The sequence below is a fragment of the Oncorhynchus keta genome, unplaced genomic scaffold, assembly GCF_023373465.1.
Source record: "Oncorhynchus keta strain PuntledgeMale-10-30-2019 unplaced genomic scaffold, Oket_V2 Un_contig_7430_pilon_pilon, whole genome shotgun sequence".
In the NCBI taxonomy this organism is placed as follows: Eukaryota; Metazoa; Chordata; class Actinopteri; order Salmoniformes; family Salmonidae; genus Oncorhynchus; species Oncorhynchus keta.
In genome coordinates, this window is record NW_026289456.1 from 53941 (window position 1) to 76363 (window position 22423).

At 44.3% G+C, this 22423-nt stretch overlaps 1 protein-coding gene and 1 long non-coding RNA gene across 3 annotated transcripts in view; both read left to right on the plus strand.

Annotated features, from left to right (window-relative positions):
- Window positions 1–7095: 7095 nt before the first annotated feature.
- Window positions 7096–22423, plus strand: part of LOC118381297 (exportin-1-like) — a 76864-nt gene continuing 61536 nt past the window's right edge. The window contains exons 1-3 of the mRNA XM_052511747.1: window positions 7096–7235; window positions 10071–10202; window positions 15373–15474. Of these exons, the coding sequence (XP_052367707.1) occupies window positions 7233–7235; window positions 10071–10202; window positions 15373–15474 (237 nt within the window). The 5' untranslated portion in view covers window positions 7096–7232. The remainder of the gene's footprint in view (window positions 7236–10070; window positions 10203–15372; window positions 15475–22423) is intronic.
- On the plus strand, window positions 15482–16506 carry LOC127926324 (uncharacterized). Of its 2 annotated transcripts, none has more exons than XR_008124010.1 (4): window positions 15482–15870; window positions 15945–16055; window positions 16130–16277; window positions 16315–16506. It is a non-coding gene; the product is annotated as an uncharacterized LOC127926324 (long non-coding RNA). The 2 variants fall into 2 exon arrangements; XR_008124011.1 differs by having other exon boundaries at window positions 16130–16240.

A 22423-nucleotide genomic window follows, 5' to 3' on the forward strand; every position in this document is an offset into this window, starting at 1 on the left:
GCATATGTAATGCGATTTAGAACACATTATGCATATGTAATGTGATTTAGAACACATTATGCATATGTAATGCGATTTAGAACACATTATGCATATGTAATGCGATTTAGAACACATTATGCATATGTAATGCGATTTAGAACACATTATGCATATGTAATGTGATTTAGAACACATTATGCATATGTAATGTGATTTAGAACACATTATGCATATGTAATGCGATTTAGAACACATTATGCATATGTAATGTGATTTAGAACACATTATGCATATGTAATGTGATTTAGAACACATTATGCATACGTACATTTGTCGATTTAGAACACATTATGCAGATGCGATTTAGAACACATTATGCATACGTAATGCGATTTAGAACACATTATGCATACGTAATGCGATTTAGAACACATTATGCATACGTAATGCGATTTAGAACACATTATGCATACGTAATGCGATTTAGAACACATTATGCATACGTAATGCGATTTAGAACACATTATGCATACGTAATGCGATTTAGAACACATTATGCATACGTAATGCGATTTAGAACACATGCATATGTAATTTGAACACATGCATACGTAATGGGATTTAGAACACATTATGCATACGTAATCCGATTTAGAACACATTATGCATACGTAATGCGATTTAGAACACATTATGCATATTTTTAATTTTTTTAGAACACATTATGCATACGTAATGTCATTTAGAACACATTATGCATACGTCTGGATTTAGAACTACATTATGCATACGTAATCACCATGATTACGACCAGGAATACACTTTCCCAACAGTCCTGTGTTTAGCCCACATGCATACGTAATCCCAGCCGATTTAGACCAAAACATTATGCGCCGTAAAAGGGGCAGATTTAGAACGGTCATTATGCATACGTAACGGGCATTTAGAACACATTATGCATACGTAATACCGCTTTAGAACACATTATGCATACGTAATACCGCTTTAGAACACATTATGCATACGTAATCGTGATTTAGAACACATTATGCATACGTAATGCGATTTAGAACACATTATGCATACGTAATGCGATTTAGAACACGCTTATGCATACGTCGATTTAGAACACATTATGCATACGTAATGCGATTTAGAACACATAGCATACCAATGCGATTTAGAACACATTATGCATACGTAATGCATTTAGAACACATTATGCATACGTCCCTGCGCATTTAGAACACATTATGCATACCACTGCGATTTAGAACACATTATGCATACCGCTAATAGCATTTAGAACACATTATGCATACGTAATGCGATTTAGAACACATTATGCATACGTACTCGATTTAGAACACATTATGCATACTACTCCCTAGCATACCATTTAGAACACATTATGCATACCACTCCCTAGCATACCATTTAGAACCATTAGCATACGTACCACTGATTTAGAACACATTATGCATACGTAATGTGATTTAGCATACACATTATGCATACTTAGTACCCCTCCCTAGCATTTAGAACACATTATGCATACCAATCGATTTAGAACACACTCCCTATGCATACTAATGCAATGTCCACAAGCATACGTACATTTGATTAACATTCTGCATAACGTGTATGTGAGAACACATTATGCATACCAGTTTTAGAACACATTATGCATACGTAATTAGTTTAGAACACATTATGCATACGTAATGCGTCATTTAGAACACACCCATACGTAATGGATTTAGAACACATTATGCATACGTAACGCTCCCATTTAGAACACATTATGCATACAGTGGGCAACAAAGTATTTATCTCCTCACACCCATTGTCCCATCTCCTCCCAGACGACAGTGACACGCCTCCCATCTCCTCCACACCCACGACACGCCTCCCAGCATCCACAGACCCAACACGCCTCCCATCTTACAGCCACGCCTCAATTGTGCAAGTTCTCCCACTTAAAAAGATGAGGCCTGTAATTTTCATCATAGGTACACTTCAACCATGACAATGAATTGACCCCAACCCTGGTCGATACCAGAATAACATGTTATTGGGGTGGGGATTCATCCTATCCAGCTGTACATCAAACGGGGGTATTTGACCAGTTTTTAAGTTGTCCCTCAGCCCAAATTCCACCTTGACTTTCCCTGAGTGCCATCATTTCTCTCGGGGGGGAGCAGTGTAGCCCCCCCCCCCCCCATCCCAAACTTCCGGCGCCGACTCCCCGCCATCACTTCCTCCAGGAAACTATGCAGTATTTTTAGTTTTTTTTACGTGTTATTCCCATACATTGAGTACCCCAGGTCATCTTAGGTTTTATTACATACAGTCTGGAGAAACTACTGGATGATAATGGACCATGGCCAGAACACAAACCCCTATCACTCACCATCATTACCACCAGGAATACGACTTTCCCGAACAGATCCTGTGTTTTGCCCACCACCCAATCGGATCCCAGCCGGCGAACCAAAACAACGTCGCCGTAAAAGGGGCAGACAAAGCGGTCTTCTGGTCAGGCTCCGGAGACGGGCACATCGCGCACCGCTCCCTAGCATACCACTCCCTAGCATACCACTCCCTAGCATACCACTCCCTAGCATACCGCTCCCTAGCATACCACTCCCTAGCATACTACTCTCTAGCATACTACTCTAGCATACCACTCCCTAGCATACCACTCCCTAGCATACCACTCCCTAGCATACCACTCCCTAGCATACCACTCCCTAGCATACTACTCCCTAGCATACCACTCCCAAGCATACCACTCCCTACCATACCACTCCCTACCATACCACTCCCTAGCATACTACTCGCCAATGTCCACAAGCAATTCGCTACACTTGCATTAACATCTGCTAACCATGTGTATGTGACAAATAAAATTTGATTTGATCTACCAGTAACCACGGCGAAAAGGCCCAAGTACTCTCCTCCCTAAATTAGTTTTACTGATTAACCCACGACACGCCTCCCATCTCCTCCACACCCACGACACGCCTCCCATCTCCTCCACACCCACTTCACACCTCCCATCTCCTCCATAGACCCACGACATGCCTCCCACCTGCCAGCCAGGGGGTCACTGGAATGGAATGCCTGTCTGTGGGGGTGCTACCTTTGCCCTCTGACCCCCCATTATCTATTGTCATGTTTTCATTGTTAATTTTACTGGCAGGAACCCACCCAGTGTACCAAACATGGCCAGAACACCCCCATCACTACCTCCATGTGAGTGACCATGGCCAGAACACAACCCCCCACACACAGATGTTTGTCACTGTGTTGTTGTTGTCTTGTTAAATGGAAAATAAATAGGAAAGGAAGAAAGTGCTGTGTCTGTCTCTCAGTAGTGCAAAACGAATAGCCTGTTTTCCACCACAATGGAATGATCTAATGAAGTCAATCAGTCCTCATTTCTGATCCTTCAAAGTAGCTCTTGCACGTAAGGTTTTTGTTTCAACCACTAGTAGGCGCTGTAGGCTTTAATTTGCACAGCAATCTCACCAGTTCACTTCCGAAGACACAAGGTGGCGCTGTTTATAGTTTACTGAGTGAGAGGTGTGTGTATATACACACCACTACGGCACACTGTTTATAGTTTACTGAGTGAAAGGCGTGTATACACACACCACTACTACACACTATGATAGTATTTTCCTCAAAACATTACAATATGGAAACAGTGTGTACTAATACCATACTACTGTTAAATAACTCAAATTATTTTCTATGATTTTCAACAATTGAGGATCCCTAACACATCTACTACTACCATGTAATTTATCACAAACAGCTTCCATATACACTGGTTTGAAAACAACACCACAATAACAACCCGATACAGACTTTATCGCCCCTCTACTTTGCAGGCTAGTATCAATCTACATGCTCTCCCAAACCGTGCCAGAGTTCCAATATCTCCACTAGTCTGTATTATATCACACTGCACTGGCTGTGCAACAACAACACAAGTCAATTTACGTTTGTTGTGGTGGAACTCCTAGAACACCAGGGTCAGAACCCTATTATGATGTAATGAATAATGTATGTAAATGAGCTGTCCCCAATCACAACCAGACAGAACAAGATTTGACCAGTCTAATCCTGAGTGAGCGGGTTTGGTTGCTCACTTCCAATTCTCGCACATGTGTAACAATGAATTCCTGTGCGAGAGAGAGAGAGTGAGAGCTGTTGACAGGGGTAAGGAGGAAGGGAGGGACACAAATCACAGCCTAACCATTTTTCATTTTCAAATAATACCGCTCTCTCTCTCTCTGAAGTCAAAAAGTGACTTTTTTTCTCTGACAGGTTCATTTGAATAGTTTTATTGGGACAAGTCATGACAGGATAGTTAAATGATGCATGCTATAGAAACATAGAATAGGTAGAATATATCTCTATAATATGACATGGAGTGAAAGCTGACTGTATATGGAGGGACTTTTAAAAGTCCAGTGACAGCTGCACATTGGTCAGTCAATATTTGCAAACATTACTCAGTCAAAATAGTGCACTTATAATACGTTTAGGAGGTGGCTATGTCCCTTTTCAAAAGAAGAATAGAGGTATATCCCTCTATGTAACTGAAATAACCCTCAAACAAAACCATGAGAGTACGAGAGAAGTCCAGATATTACACACAGGTGTAAATCATATGCTGCCATTTGTCTGCCAAAATCTGTTAATATATTATATTCAAATCGGACAAGCTGTTATTATTACAAGCGCAGGCTTGTTACTGTGCCTGCAGCTTGTCACGTTAGTAGGATAGTTCACCTTATTGATTAATGAAGATAATCCATGACAACGTGTTCATGTACACAACAGTCTTCTTCTCTCTGTAGGCGGCCTGATGGAGGCTAGCTAATGATACACGTCTTGGTTTTGTATCAATAAAGAAGAATGTTTCCATTTATTTCAATTGTCTTATAAGTTGTGACTGAATAATACCTGACATATCTGTTCCTCATATCTATTCACTCATTGCAATGTAAACATGTATGTAAACAACAGAAACTGAACTCATATAGCTTGTATTTAACCAGGTTAGAATCCCTTTGAGAATAGAAACCTATTTTCTCCTGAGGCAGACCTAAATCTCAGAATCTTATTTCAACAGTCCGTGCACACAGTGCATCCCAAATGGCATCCTATTCCCTTTATACACTATATAATGCACTACTCAACCACTATATAACCACTGAGCCCTATATAATGCACTGCTGTTAACCAGAGCCCTATATAATACACTACTTTTGACCAGAGCCCTATATAATACACTACTTTTGACCAGAGCCCTATATAATACACTACTTTTAACCAGAGCCCTATATAATACACTACTTTTGACCAGAGCCCTATATAATACACTACTTTTGACCAGAGCCCTATATAGCCCTATATAATACACTACTTTTAACCAGAGCCTAGGGTGCCATTTGAGCCGTCCGTTTGTCTACCTGTTACATTTAAACCTGAAGGAGCTGAGATCACTGAGGGACGTAACTCAAACGCTGCTTTTTTTTCTCTCAAGTTCCTGGAAAGTCGGCAGCCCTGTTTGTTTTTCTTTCAAGGTGGAATTTCTTGGAATTTCACATTGACTTCAAGAGAAGAAGAAGATGAGAGAAAATCTAAGCCAGAGGGGACTATACACACTCTTTCAAACATTTACTGAATGACCTGCATGGCTGAGGACTTCTTGGCTTGTGTGTATATTTCTATATATGGTTTACCTAAATGACTCTTCATTGCTGTTATCTTTCAGGCGTGGCTGTAGTAGGCTAGTGAAGGCATCAAGTTCACACATAGACAGGAAGATAACATTTTTCTGTGTGTAGCCAGCACATATTGTTAAAATAGGCTTAAACCCAAAAAGCTTTGTAGAATATGGGTGAATTAACTAATATGATTCAACCCAAATAGCTTTGTAGAATACAGGTGAAATTAACATTTGACAAAAAAAAAGAAAAATGTGAACTTCCACTGGACACCTGCTCGGTCGAACATCTCATTCTAAAATCATGTGCATTACTATGGAGTGTTGCAACTGAGGACAGGCAATATTTGTGCGCTATGCCCTTCAGCACTCGGTGGTCCCATAGAACTTGTGTGGCCTACCACTTAGGGCTGAGCCGTTGTTGCTCCTAGACGTTTCCACTTCACAATAACAGCACTTACTTGACACAGGCAGCTCTAGCAGGGCAGAAATTTGTCAAACTGACTTGTTGTCAAGGTTGCATCCTATGACAGTGCCATGTTGAATATCACTGAGCTCTTCAGTACGGGCCATTCTACTGCCAATGTTTGTCTATGGAGATTGCATGGCGGTGTGCTCAACAGGTTTGTCTATGGAGATTGCATGGCGGTGTGCTCAACAGGTGTGGCTGAAATAGCAGAATCCACTCATTTGAAGGGGTGTCCACATACTTTTGGTCATGTAGTGTGCATTGTAAATCAGACTTGTGCAGAATAGCATGCAATGACAGTGTGCATGGTCTGCTTAATTGATGACCATGTTTGTTTGTGTGCAAAAGTATAGAACATTAAAACCACACACTGATTATTGCACGTGTGTAATAGCCACGTAATGATTGAAAATCTGTCATGAATGTCTCTCTCTATGATAGCTCAAATCACACTGAGCACATTGAATTTGAGGGTAAACAGCGTTGTGTTGCTGGGCAAGGTAGCCTATAGAATAATGGAACGTACGTCCTTCTGAAACCTCGCTCTCAATTATGTTCGCGGATGACTTTACTAGTACGGCTTGCCGACACTAAATCCAGTATTTTTCCATCAAGTGGCACGCTGGGTCACGTGACAGTTAGGGTTTTAAAAAAACCGCTGTCATGTTTGCATCCTTTACAGAGAGTAGCAATGATACGACATATTTGTTTAACTCTCCTAAATTGCAATCGGGACTAATGTTACATGGTCTTTGACGCTAACGTCATGTTCTGAACTGAAGAGGGACACCACATAGCGTGGACATTTCCCTTCCATGTCATTTTTGTAAACTTGTGCAGTGCGCGGATTCATTGTAACCACTCCCACTCGTGGCTGGTGGAAAATTACCAGCAACAGGCTCACGAGTCAGGCGATTGTATTGTGGACTGTATCTCCTTTACCTAATGTAAACACGTTTCCTCTTTGTAATCTCGTGTAGGTTGCACAGCACAGACTAGTGAATTGCAATGTCATGATCACAACAAAACAGCGTGATGGTGAGCTGGGTCGATAACGAAATTAAATGCTGTTGATAAGTCACACATCCTTTTGCAATGGATACAGTGTTGGAAAATTATATTTCTCTAAACGTCAATCAAGTCAAGACTATTGTGCAATACTAGCGACACTTCTCAAGTTGCAAAGTGATTGTTGATTGTTAACAAACGCGCACACAATGGCAAAACAATATTGAAAGCACTATTTGCCATTCACGTTGGAGGCATTGAAAAGTCCATTCTGCAAGATCGGAGTCCGCCCTCTTTTTTCTGACCACGGGCGGAGCAGTCGCGTGGGTGCCTGGACGAATTTAAATTGATTGACAACGGAGTTACCCAATAGAGTTTAAGCAACGATGTCCGTAAAAAACAACCCCACCAATGGGAGTGTAAAATGGGCGTGCCGTTAGTCCAAACTTTCCGCGGCGCCATCGGCTGAAAACTAAACCGAGATGGAATCTCCCAGTCTGAACCGGTTTCAACCGGTTATGTGAGTTAGTTGCTTCAACGAGGAGAAGAGGCGCAGGAATACAATCTCTCAAAACCGCCCCGCTGCAACAAAAAAAAACAACAACATTATAGTTAAAGAATTAAATTGTAAATCAAGGTTTATTTTTTTTTTATTTCGTAAAATGAATCGGAGTATATTATTGAGCGTACCGTGATAATAGTTGCGGAATCCACATCTGTGATCCTTATTAACTAGCCATCAATATACACCTTCTGGAATTGGAGCCAGCTAACGTGTCAGAGATAACAGTTAGCCAGTCTATTTCTGACTAAACAACGATATTGTATATAACCTTGTAGCAAGCTTCCCTGTGGGGAAAAAAGCCCATCTTCTTTCAGTCAGAGGCTTGGACTTTTGGTAGGTAACTCAGGGGTGCAAAGTAGCATTTGACTTGGGGGGGGGTAAAATATATATATTTTAGACTTTAATTTCACTTTTGGAATGTAAAATCCAGAGAGCATCCAGTAATAAAGTGTAACTACTAGGTAGGTAAGTAAGTGGTAACGTTTCTGTGTGATGCACTTTACAAAGGGATGCGGGTGTGTGAGAAAGTCCGCTAGGGTTGGGTGTGAGTGGTGTGGTGATGATAGCAAGCAATGCTGAGGACCGGGGGGGACGACAAAAACAAAAAAATTATGAATTCATTCATTCAGTCCTTCCTCAGAAACAGCGTCCGTTGTGTGAGCGGATGCATTTTGTTGCTAGTTTTCTAACGTTAATTGTGTTAACTTTACCAGTGATGCGCCGTGTTTGGACGGCAAAGTTAGTTGTTATTTTAGTAAGGCATAAAAACATTAAGATACATTAGGGTCATAGCTACTTTTCAAACTTATTTAAAAAAAAAAAAGCTATTTTGTTAGACGTGTATTACTTGCTGTACTGTCTGGGTAGTAAAGGACGCAATCCTTCCCTTTGATAAGCGTGGAGTGGGAGGGGTAGGGGAGGCGTGTGTCTGGGAGTCAGGGTGATGATAGCCTGCTATGGAGGACCACACGTTTTACATTTACATTTAAGTCATTTAGCAGACGCTCTTATCCAGAGCGACTTACAAATTGGTGCATTCACCTTATGTTTTCTCTGGAGGCATAGACTTCCTTTTGTCTTGGTATCAACGACAGTCCTATCAATAGCTTGGTACCGAATCAGAATTTAGCCAGGGCAATGCGCTGGTGTATTTACAATTTTACATTTTTTTTAATCGAATTGAGATCGTTGAATTTTCCCCCAATTGAAACGAACTTGTAAACTAGCCTTACCAGTATCCAGTTTCGCTAACTTGTTATCGTTTACGAAGTGTTGCAGGTAATGGATAAATGTCACGTGGGCTGCTTAGCGCATGTTTTATTGCCGCGTTCAAATCTACTGGGAACTAGTACATCTCTGACTTCAGTTGTCGGGAGAAAAACGAGCTTCTGACTGGGAAAAATCGATTTGAATGGTCATCAAACTCGGGAAGTCGGGCCTCTTTCTAGAGCTCCGAATTTCCCACCTGAAGATCAATGATGTCATGATTTGACTTTGTATTTTTCCATGCACCCAGTTGTTTTGAACGCGGCATTATATAGACCTGGAACGCACCCAATACTACCTAACGTTAACTACACCGTAGCTATCAACCGCAGTTGGTGGTTGTGTTAAGCGAGGAAAAACTGATGGATCGCATCGGATATAAGACGATAAAGCAGCTTATTTCAGTATTCTTCCACATTCGTCAGTGTTTACTGTAAAATTTTAAGGTGTGTTTGAACTTCGAAATAGCCACGCCTGGCAGGTGCAGATGTAAACAAAGTGACGTTCTGTGGCACGTGGTTCGATTGTTTTTCTGGAGGTGGCATGATAATGTGATATTTTCAGTATGTCACACATGTTTGTTTATTAAACGATATCAGAAAAAGCTTTTTATGAATTGTCAATATACAACTGTCAGAATACAACAAATACAACTGTTACTGGTGGAGATGGTGAGGAGGGGTGTGTCACAGGAGGTTGCTGTGAGGAGGACAGCTCATACTAATGTCTGGAATGGAATGGTATCAAACGCATGGAAACCGCGTGTTTGATGAGTTCGATATCTTTACATTGATTCCTTTGCTGCCATCACTTTGAGCCATCCTCCCCAATTTAAGGAGCCACCAGCGTTCTGTGTGTGTGTGTAACTGACTGGGGAGCAGGGGAAGGGGGTTAGGAGAGGTGGTTAGCTGGTTGGAATGCTCCATTCATTCACATGACTCTCTGCCTGTTGCTGTTGAATGTTTTCTCTGCCTCTTGTCAGTCATAACACACACACACATAGTCTAACCCCTCCTTGCTGTCCATCCTTGCAGAGCTCCATGCCAGCAGTTATGACAGTGTTAGCAGATCATGCAGCGCAGCAGCTGCTAGACTTCAGCCAGAAACTAGACATCAACCTGTTGGACAACGTGGTCAACTGTCTGTACCACGGGATCGGAACACAGGTAAGTACTACTGACACTTGACCCCCTTACTACCACTGACTTCCCCCCTTACTACCACTGACTTCCCCCTCTTACTACCACTGACTTCCCCCATGACTACTACCACTGACCCCCCTTACTACCACTGACTTCCCCCTTACTACCACTGACTCCCCCTTACTACCACTGACTTCCTCCCCTTACTACCACTGACTCCCCCTTACTACCACTGACTTTACCCCCATGACTACCACTGACTCCCCCTTACTACCACTGACTCCCCCTTACTACCACTGACTTTACCCCCATGACTACCACTGACTCCCCCTTACTACCACTGACCCCCCCCTTACTACCACTGACCCCCCCCCCACTACTACCACTGACTTTCCCCCTTACTACCACTGACTCCCCCTTACTACCACTGACTCCCCCTTACTACCACTGACTTCCCCCTTACTACCACTGACTTTACCCCCATGACTACCACTGACCCCCCTTACTACCACTGACTTCCCCCTTACTACCACTGACTACTACCACTCCCCTGTAGCTCAGTTGGTAGAGCATGGCGCTTGTAACGCCAGGGTAGTGGGTTCGATCCCCGGGACCACCCATACGTAGAATGTATGCATACATGACTGTAAGTCGCTTTGGATAAAAGCGTCTGCTAAATGGCATATATTATTATTATTATATTACCACCCATACGTAGAATGTATGCACACATGACTGTAAGTCGCTTTGGATAAAAGCGTCTGCTAAATGGCATATATTATTATTATTATTACTACCACTGACTCCCCCTTACTACCACTGACTCCCCCTTACTACCACTGACTTTCCCCTTACTACCACTGACCCCCCCTTACTACCACTGACTCCCCCTTACTACCACTGACTCCCCCTTACTACCACTGACTCCCCCTTACTACCACTGACTTTCCCCCTTACTACCACTGACTCCCCCTTACTACCACTGACTCCCCTTACTACCACTGACCCCCCTTACTACCACTGACCCCCCTTACTACCACTGACTCCCCCTTACTACCACTGACTCCCCCTTACTACCACTGACTCCCCCTTACTACCACTGACTCCCCCTTACTACCACTGACTCCCCCTTACTACCACTGACTCCCCCTTACTACCACTGACTCTTACTACCCTGACTCCCCGTTTCTTACTACCACTGACTCCCCCCTTACTACCACTGACCCCCTTACTACCACTGACTTTCCCCCTTACTACCACTGACTTCCCCCCTTACTACCACTGACTTCCCCCTTACTACCACTGACTCCCCCTTACTACCACTGACTCCCCCTTACTACCACTGACTCCCCCTTGCTACCACTGACTCCCCCTTACTACCACTGACTCCCCCCTTACTACCACTGACTTTCCCCCTTACTACCACTGACTTCCCCCTCACTACCACTGACTCCCCCCTTACTACCACTGACTCCCCCCTTACTACCACTGACTCCCCCTTACTACCACTGACTCCCCCTTACTACCACTGACTCCCCCTTACTACCACTGACTCCCCCTTACTACCACTGACTCCCCCCTTACTACCACTGACTCCCCCTTACTACCACTGACTCCCCTTACTACCACTGACTCCCCCTTACTACCACTGACCCCCCTTACTACCACTGACCCCCCTTACTACCACTGACCCCCTACTACCACTGACTCCCCCCTTACTACCACTGACCCCCCCCTCACTACCACTGACCCCCCTTACTACCACTGACTGGCCCTTACTACCACTGACTTTCCTCCCTTACTACCACTGACTCCCCCTTACTACCACTGTACCAGATGACTACCACTGACTCCCCCGTACTACCACTGACTCCCCCTTACTACCACTGACCCCCCTTACTACCACTGACTCCCCCTTACTACCACTGACTCCCCCTTACTACCACTGACCCCCCCTTACTACCACTGACCCCCTACTACCACTGACTCCCCCTACTACCACTGACTCCCCCTTACTACCACTGACTCCCCCCTCACTACCACTGACTCCCCCTTACTACCACTGACTCCCCCTTACTACCACTGACTTTCCTCCCTTACTACCACTGACTTTCACCCCTTACTACCACTGACCCCCTTACTACCACTGACCCCCCTTACTACCACTGACTCCCCCCCCTCCTTACTACCACTGACCCCCCTTACTACCACTGAGATGTGGTTGTCCCACCTAGCTATCTTCAGATGAATGTACTAACTGTAAGTCACTCTGGATAAGAGTGTCTGCTAAATTACTCACTAACTGTAAGTTGTCAAGTAACCACAAAGTTAATGGAGTTTTGCGGGATTTGTAATTTTGCTATGATGGTTGCTTGCCCAGGTGCCTTGCTCGGTTTTACTTATAGTTTTTGGGTGGACAGATACAAATTACTATTGCAGAAAATAATGTCTGAAATTGTGATGTATTAACAGGGACATCTTTTCTATCACACTTTGTCATTGGTTGAAGGGTTTAAGTTTAAATGCATCTGCCTTTTTAAATGTGTGTGTGTGTGCAGGGCATAAATGTACCGGTCACTCACGTTTTGGTGTACCGGTCACTCACGTTTTGGTGTACCAGTCACTCACGTTTTGGTGTACCAGTCACTCACGTTTTGGTTACCGGTCACTCACGTTTTGGTGTACCAGTCACTCATTTTGGTGTACCGGTCACTCACGTTTTTGTGTACCAGCCACTCACGTTTGGTGTACCAGTCAATCACGTTTTCGGGATTTGTACCAGCCACTCACGTTTCGGTGTACCAGTCACTCACGCTCGGTTTTGTACCAGCCACTTTTTGGTGTACCAGTCACTCACGTTTTTGTGTACCAGTCACTCACGTTTTTGTACCAGTCACTCACGTTTTGGTGTACCAGTCACTCACGTTTTGGTGTACCAGTCACTCACGTTTTGTGTACCGGTCACTCACGTTTTGTGTACCAGTCACTCACGTTTTGGTGTACCAGTCACTCACGTTTTGGTGTACCAGTCACTCACGTTTTGGTGTACCGGTCACTCACGTTTTGGTGTACCGGTCACTCACGTTTTGGTGTACCAGTCACTCACGTTTTGGTGTACCGGTCACTCACGTTTTGGTGTACCAGTCACTCACGTTTTGGTGTACCAGTCACTCACGTTTTGGTGTACCAGTCACTCACGTTTTGGTGTACCGGTCACTCACGTTTTGGTGTACCGGTGTCACGTTTGGTGTACCGGTCACTCACGTTTTGGTGTACCAGTCACTCACATTTTGGTGTACCAGTCACTCACGTTTTTGTGTACCGGTCACTCACGTTTTGGTGTACCAGTCACTCACGTTTTGGTCTACCGGTCACTCACGTTTTGGTGTACCGGTCACTCACGTTTTGGTGTACCAGTCACTCACGTTTTGGTGTACCGGTCACTCACGTTTTGGTGTACCGGTCACTCACGTTTTGGTGTACCAGTCACTCACGTTTCGGTGTACCGGTCACTCACATTTTTTTACCAGACAAAATAGATTTTTCTGTTAAAAATGGCAGAAATGGATGAGAATGCTTTGTAATGTGTCTAAAACAATACATGTCTTACTAGTAAGAAGTAATGTGGTATAGTTCTTATTTATTTCTTATTTTTTTAACCAATATGCCAACGTTTATATGTACGCTACCATTCAAAAGTTTGGGGTCATTTAGAAATGTCCTTGTTTTTGAAAGAAAAAAGCACCTTTTTTTTGTCCATTAAAATAACATCAAATTGATCAGAAATATAGTGTAGACATTGTTAATTTGGAAAAGACTATTGTAGCTGGAAACGGCTGATTTTTAATGGAATATCTACATAGGCTTACAGAGGCCCATTATCAGCAACCATCTCTCCTGTGTTCCAATGGCACGTTGTGTTAGCTAATCCAAGTTTATCATGTTAAAAGGCTAATTGATCATTAGAAAACCCTTTTGCAATTATGCTTGCTGCCCTTCTAGGCAATAGTTGCTCTGTCCAGTGTCTGTGTTCTTTTGCCCATCTTAATCTTTTCTTTTTATTGGCCAGTCTGAGATATGGCTTTTTCCTTGCAACTCTGCCTAGAAGGTCAGCATCCCGGAGTCGCCTTTTCACTGTTGACGTTGAGACTGGTGTTTTGCGGATACTATTTAATGAAGCTGCCAGTTGAGGACTTGTGAGGCGTCTGTTTCTCAAACTAGACACTCTAATGTACTTGTCCTCTTGCTCAGTTGTGCACCGTGGCCTCCCACTCCTCTTTCTATTCTGGTTAGAGCCAGTTTGCTCTGTTCTGTGAAGGGAGTAGTACACAGCGTTGTACGAGATCTTCAGTTTCTTGGCAATTTCTCCGGTGGAATAGCCTTCATTTATCAGAACAAGAATAGACTGACGAGTTTCAGAAGAAAGGTCTTTGTTTCTGGCCATTTTGAGCCTGTAATCGAACCCACAAATGCTGATGCTCCAGATACCCAACCAGTCTAAAGAAGGCCAGTTTTATTGCTTCTTTAATCACAACAGTTTTCAGCTGTGCTAACATAATTGCAAAAGGGTTTTCTAATGATCAAATAGTATTTTAAAATGATGAACTTGGATAAGCTAACACAACGTGCCATTGGAACACAGGAGTGATGGTTGCTGATAATGGGCCTCTGTACGCCTATGTAGATATTCCATTAAAAGTCAGCCATTTCCAGCTACAATAGTCATTTACAACATTAACAATGTCTACACTGTATTTCTGATCAATTTGATGTTATTTTAATGGACAAAAAATGTGCTTTTCTTTCAAAACAAGGACATTTCTAAGTGACCCCAAACATTTGAATGGTAATGTCTATATTCTTGTTCCATCCCTTTAGATGTGTGTGTATTGGGTAGTTGTTGTGGAATTGTTAGATTACTTGTTAGATATTACTGCACAGTCGGAACTAGAAGCACAAGCATTTCGCTGCACTCGCAATAACATCTGCTAATCATGTGTATGTGACCAATAACATCTGTTAACCCTGTGTATGTGACCAGTAAGATTTGATTAGGCTTGAAATGGACATCTTACTCACCAATGCCAAATCTACCTGCATTTGGCGGGTGTTCATTTTAGTGTGTGTGTGTGAAAGAGTGTGTGAGCCCATGTTTCAACATGGTATTTCATCCATTCCTGTTCCTGCGTTGCAGCAAAGGCTGGCTCAGGAGGTTCTGACCCAGCTGAAAGAGCACCCGGATGCTTGGACCAGAGTGGACACCATACTGGAGTTCTCCCAGAGCATGAACACCAAAGTAAGTCAAAACCCCGCAGGGAGCACCCGTTGGTGGAGGGTCGCAGCACTTCAGCTGTGAGGAAGTTAGGTGCTGGTAGTTACAACTCACTTGTCACTCAGTCGGTAGAGCACTACGCTTGCAAACGCCAGGATAGTGGGTTCCATTTCCCCACGTCACGTGTATGTAAACGTGTACGCACACATGACTAAAAGTGGATCTGGATGAAAACGTCTGCTAAATGTCAGATACAGTGGTGTTACTTAGGCCTTTTCCCCCTTGAGGAGCATGTGGCATCAACAGCAGCGCTCTTACATAGAACAACAACTTTAAACAGGGTTCGATGGATCAAACTAAAACACACACACACTCAAACGTAGGTTATCGTTTAGTTTTGTCTGCCGAGCCCAATGGTAGGTTATCGTGTAGTTCTGTCTGCCAAGCCCAATGGTAGGTTATCGTGTAGTTCTGTCTGCCGAGCCCAATGGTAGGTTATCGTGTAGTTCTGTCTGCCGAGCCCAATGGTAGGTTATCGTGTAGTTCTGTCTGCCGAGCCCAATGGTAGGTTATCGTGTAGTTCTGTCTGCCGAGCCCAATGGTAGGTTATCGTCTAGTTCTGTCTGCCGAGCCCAATGGTAGGTTATCGTGTAGTTCTGTCTGCCAAGCCCAATGGTAGGTTATCGTGTAGTTCTGTCTGCCGAGCCCAATGGTAGGTTATCGTGTAGTTCTGTCTGCCGAGCCCAATGGTAGGTTATCGTGTAGTTCTGTCTGCCGAGCCCAATGGTAGGTTATCGTGTAGTTCTGTCTGCCGAGCCCAATGGTAGGTTATCGTGTAGTTCTGTCTGCCGAGCCCAATGGCAGGTTATCGTGTAGTTCTGTCTGCCGAGCCCAATGGTAGGTTATCGTCTAGTTCTCTGCCGAGCCCAATGGTAGGTTATCGTGTAGTTTTGTCTGCCGAGCCCAATGGTAGGTTATCGTTTAGTTCTGTCTGTCGAGCCCAATGGCAGGTTATCGTGTAGTTCTGTCTGCCGAGCCCAATGGTAGGTTATCGTGTAGTTCTGCCTGCCAAGCCCAATGGTAGGTTATCGTGTAGTTCTGTCTGCCGAGCCCAATGGTAGGTTAGGTTATCGTGCCCAATAGGTTTCTGTAGTTCCTGCCGAGCCCAATGGTAGGTTATCGTGTAGTTCTGTCTGCCGAGCCCAATGGTAGGTTATAGTTCTCTCGAGCCCAATGGTAGTTTCGTGTAGTTTTGTCTGCCGAGCCCAATGGTAGGTTATCGTTTAGTTCTGCCTGCCGAGCCCAATGGTAGGTTATCGTCTAGCCAAATGGTAGGTTTCTGTTCTGCCTGCCGAGCCCAATGGTAGGTTATCGTGTAGTTCTGCCTGCCGAGCCCAATGGTAGGTTATCGTGTAGTTCTGTCTGTCGAGCCCTGTCGTTCTCCCTATGTCACAAATTATCTGATTTGATAGAATATTTGTGGAGGGATGTGGTTGGTTGTTTTGGTCTGTCTTTGGTGTTGCTAGATTTGGGAGTTGTAACACTGATGTAGGTTTTGTTTCTCCTCCTTGACCCCCTACCACCCCCATTCGTCAGCTTGAGTCAAACTAGGCATCTCCACAGTGGAATACCTTAGTATGGTACTCACTACACGTAAATACCTTAGTATGGTCTAGTATGGTACTCACTACACGTGAAATACCTTAGTATGGTACTCACTACACGGGAGTATGTAACACGTGAAATATGTATGGTAGTATGGTACTCACTACACGTAAATACCTTGTATGGTCTACACGTAAATACCTTAGTATGGTACCACTACACGTAAATACCTTAGTATGGTACTCACTACCCTTAGTATGGTACTCACTACACGTGAAATACCTTAGTATGGTACCAACACGTGAAATACCTTAGTATGGTACTCACTACATGTGAAATACCTTAGTATGGTACTCACTACACGTGAAATACCTTAGTATGGTACTCACTACACGTGAAATACCTTAGTATGGTACTCACTACACGTGAAATACCTTAGTATGGTACTCACTACACGTGAAATACCTTAGTATGGTACTCACTACACGTGAAATACCTTAGTATGGTACTCACTACACGTGAAATACCTTAGTATGGTACTCACAATCATAGTGAGCAGTAGTAGCGGTGTCTTTTTGTAGGCACTAACGGAGGATAAGTCCCCCGGGGCTCGTTGGGCAAGCCATTGGGGGAGATTAGTGTTTTTTTCTTTGTCGTTTGTTGTTGTTGTTGTCTAAACGCTGAAAATATAACTTATGTTTTGTTCTATGAGATAATCTTCATCAGTTAAAACACATTTTTGTGTGAATGTTTAAAGAATTGATGTAATCAAAAGTAAGCTACCGTTGTGCTGACCATGTAAACATGTTAAATACACTGCAGGCACAGCGTCACCACTAGCCGTTAAATAGCCGTGTAACACAGCTCTGGGATATTGTCAGCCAGAGAACGTTTTAGTTGTGATACCACTAAGTTACTATGTTATATTGGCCTCCTCAGATGGTTTGGTTAGTTGTAAAGGGGTACGCAGACAGGAGGGGGGAGATGCCGTGCTTAGCTTACCTTTTATAAGAGCTACCTGAAGTCTCCTCTTGACAACACCGTTCAGGGAAACGATAAAACAAGCCCCCTCCCGCTGAAGAGCAAAACAATAGACCATCCTGGTAAGCAGAAAGATCACTACCTTGTTTAGTTAAGTAGTGACGTGAACATCTCTGCGACCTCATGCTGTTCCATTTCTGTGACAGTTGGCAACAGACTTATTTTGAGCACATAAAGACTTCATAGTCCCTAAAGGTCAAAGGTTTTTGTTGTTGCTTGTTGCCCTTCAACCCCGACATCCATTACTAATGTCTTGAGTTGATCTACCAACAGTCTTGTTATAGTTTCAAATTCATTACTTGTCCCAAAATGAGGTCTTTAGAGGAAAAGACAGGAAAGAGGGAATCAGAAAAGGTAAAACACCTCTTGGATTTGTCTAAATTCTGCATTCACCTTTTTTCTCTCCATTTATTGACAAAATAACAGACAACAACAGTGCATCATTTTATTGACAAAAACACTTGTTGTGAACATTTTTTTTTTTTTAGTAATTGATAACTACTTTCAAATAACTTTGTTTTCCTAAAGAAATTGAATTGAATTAATTCAAGTTGTTACTACTTCCTATTTGCTATTGATATGAATCCTAATGTTTCCGTTATGTTGATTGGTTGTAATAGGAGGAAAAGGGGTGTGTCTTCCTGTGCACCTTGAAACGGCTAGGCTTTGACGGCAGGCCGACACAAGGTCTACCCTTTTCATTCCCTTTGACTCTGTTCTGTTCAGCACTTTCTATTACATCTGCTTCAGTGGGGTACAGACTGCAGTCATTAGGGAGGAGGGAGTGGGGTACAGACTGCAGTCAGTAGGGAGGAGGGAGTGGGGTACAGACTGCAGTCATTAGGGAGGAGGGAGTGGGGTACAGACTGCAGTCATTAGGGAGGAGGGAGTGGGGTACAGACGTCAGTCAGTCATTAGGGAGGAGGGAGTGGGGTACAGACTGCAGTCAGTCATTAGGGAGGAGGGAGTGGGGTACAGACTGCAGTCAGTCATTAGGGAGGAGGGAGTGGGGTACAGACTGCAGTCAGTCAGTCATTAGGGAGGAGGGAGGGGGTACAGACTGCAGTCAGTCAGTCATTAGGGGAGGAGGGAGTGGGGTACAGACTGCAGTCAGTCAGTCAGTCATTAGGGAGGAGGGAGTGGGGTACAGACTGCAGTCATCAGTCATAGGGAGGAGGGAGTGGGGTACAGACTGCAGTCAGTCAGTCATTAGGGAGGAGGGAGTGGGGTACAGACTGCAGTCAGTCAGTCATTAGGGAGGAGGGAGTGGGGTACAGACTGCAGTCAGTCAGTCATTAGGGAGGAGGGAGTGGGGTACAGACTGCAGTCATTAGGGAGGAGGGAGTGGGGTACAGACTGCAGTCATTAGGGAGGAGGGAGTGGGGTACAGACTGCAGTCAGTAGGGCAGAGGAAGTGGGGTACAGACTGTCAGTCATTAGTGGGGTACAGACTGCAGGTCAGTAGGGAGGAGAGGGTACAGACTTCAGTCAGTCATGAGGAAGTGGGGTACAGACTGCAGTCATTAGGGTAGAGGAAGTGGGGTACAGACTGCAGTCAGTCATTGGGTAGAGGGAGTAGGGGGTACAGACTGCAGTCAGTCAGTCATTAGGGAGGAGGGAGTAGGGGTACAGACTGCAGTCATTAGGGAGGAGGAGTGGGGTACAGACTGCAGTCATTAGGGAGGAGGGAGTGGGGTACAGACTGCAGTCAGTCAGTCATTAGGGAGGAGGGAGTGGGGTACAGACTGCAGTCATTAGGGAGGAGGGAGTGGGGTACAGACTGCAGTCATTAGGGAGAGGGAGTGGGGTACAGACTGCAGTCAGTAGGGCAGAGAGAGTGGGGTACAGACTGCAGTCAGTAGGGCAGAGAGAGTGGGGTACAGACTGCAGTCAGTAGGGCAGAGAGAGTGGGGTACAGACTGCAGTCAGTAGGGCAGAGAGAGTGGGGTACAGACTGCAGTCAGTTGGGCAGAGAGAGTGGGGTACAGACTGCAGTCAGTAGGGCAGAGAGAGTGGGGTACAGACTGCAGTCAGTAGGGCAGAGAGAGTGGGGTACAGACTGCAGTCAGTTGGGCAGAGAGAGTGGGGTACAGACTGCAGTCAGTAGGGCAGAGAGAGTGGGGTACAGACTGCAGTCAGTTGGGCAGAGAGAGTGGGGTACAGACTGCAGTCAGTTGGGCAGAGAGAGTGGGGTACAGACTGCAGTCAGTAGGGCAGAGAGAGTGGGGTACAGACTGCAGTCAGTTGGGCAGAGAGAGTGGGGTACAGACTGCAGTCAGTAGGGCAGAGAGAGTGGGGTACAGACTGCAGTCAGTAGGGTCAATCTTACAGTAATATTGATGAGGTCTAGTAGTGATATTTCACCTGAAGGGATCACAACTCTTTCTATTTCTACATCTCGCTCTCTCTCTCTCTGTCTCTCTCTCGCTCTCTCTCTTTCTGTCTCTCTCTCGCTCTCTCTCTCTTTCTCTCGCTCTCTCTTTCTCTTGCTCTCGCTCTCTCTTTCTGTCTCTCGCTCTCTCTCTTGCTCTCTCTTTCTGTCTCTCTCTCTCTCTCTCTCTTGCTCTCGCTCTCTCTTTCTGTCTCTCTCTCGCTCTCTCTCTTGCTCTCTCTCTCTCTCTCGCTCTCTCTCTTGCTCTCTTGCTCTCGCTCTCTCTTTCTGTCTCTCTCTTCTCTGTCTCTTGCTCTCTTCTCTCTTTCTGTCTCTCTCTCTCTCTCTTGCTCTCTCTCTCTTTCTGTCTCTCTCTCTCTTGCTCTCTCTCTCTGCTCTCTCTCTCTCTTCTCTGTCTCTCTCTCTCTGCTCTCTCTCTCGCTCTCTCTCTTCTGTCTCGCTCTCTCTCTCTCATTTTCTGTCTCTCTCTCTGATCTTCTCTCTCTCGCTGTCTCTCTTGTCTCTCTCTCTTCTCTCTCTGTCTCTCTCTCTTTCTGTCTCTCTCTTGTCTCTGTCTTCTTTTGCTCTCTGTCTCTTTCTGTCTCTCTGTCTCTGATCTCTCTCTTTCTGTCTCTCTGACCTCTTTCTTCTCTCTTCTGAAACAGTCTCTCTCTCTCTCTGTCTTCTCTTGATCCCTCTCTCTCTCTCTCTTGCTCTTGCTCTTACTCTCTCTCTCCCCTAAACCTTGCAATGCGGCTCTGGTGGCAGCGGAAAAAAGTGTTGCAAGACCTCACCCTCTTTCATTTTCTTTTTGTCTTGTTTTATTTCTGCCGTTTTATTTCTGCCTTGTTTAATTTCTGCCTTGTTTTAATTCTGTCTGGTGATAATTAAAGGTGTATCAGTCAAAAGGTTGTCCAGATGTTCAATAGGCATCGGCTGACACCTGCTATTGGTGGAGACCAACAGTTAGTCTTCCACCTTTGTGATAACAGTGTAGTGCACCTTTAATGAACCCCCAGCTTTAAAACTAACAACGTTCAATCTCATTTATTTGTTGAATCACTGACTGTCTTCCACCTTTTGAAACAGTGATCCCTACTGTCTTCCACCTTACCTTTTGAAACAGTGATCCCTACTGTCTTCCACCTTTTGAAACAGTGATCCCTACTGTCTTCTACCTTTTGAAACAGTGATCCCTACTGTCTTCCACCTTTTGAAACAGTGATCCCTACTGTCTTCTTTTGAAACAGTGACCTGTTTGAAACAGTGATCCCTACTGTCTTCCACCTTTTGAAACAGTGATCCCTACTGTCCTCCACCTTTTGAAACAGTGATCCCTACTGTCTTCCACCTTTTGAAACAGTGATCCCTACTGTCTTCCACCTTTTTGAAACAGTGATCCCTACTGTCTTCTTTTGAAACAGTGACCTTACCTTTTGAAACAGTTATCCCTACTGTCTTCCACCTTTTGAAACAGTGATCCCTACTGTCTTCCACCTTTTGAAACAGTGATCCCTACTGTCTTCCACCTTTTGAAACAGTGATCCCTGCTGTCTTCCACCTTTTGAAACAGTGATCCCTACTGTCTTCCACCTTTTGAAACAGTGATCCCTACTGTCTTCCACCCTTTGAAACAGTGATCCCTACTGTCTTCCACCTTTTGAAACAGTGATCCCTACTGAAACAGTGATCCTCCTTCCCTTTTGAAACAGTGATCCCTGCTGTCTTCCACCTTTTGAAACAGTGATCCCTACTGTCTTCCACATTTTGAAACAGTGATCCCTACTGTCTTCCACCATTTGAAACAGTGATCCCTACTGTCTTCCACCTTTTGAAACAGTGATCCCTGAAACAGTGATCCCTCTTCCACCTTTTGAAACAGTGATCCCTACTGTCTTCCACCTTTTGAAACAGTGATCCCTACTGTCTTCCACCTTTTGAAACAGTGATCCCTGC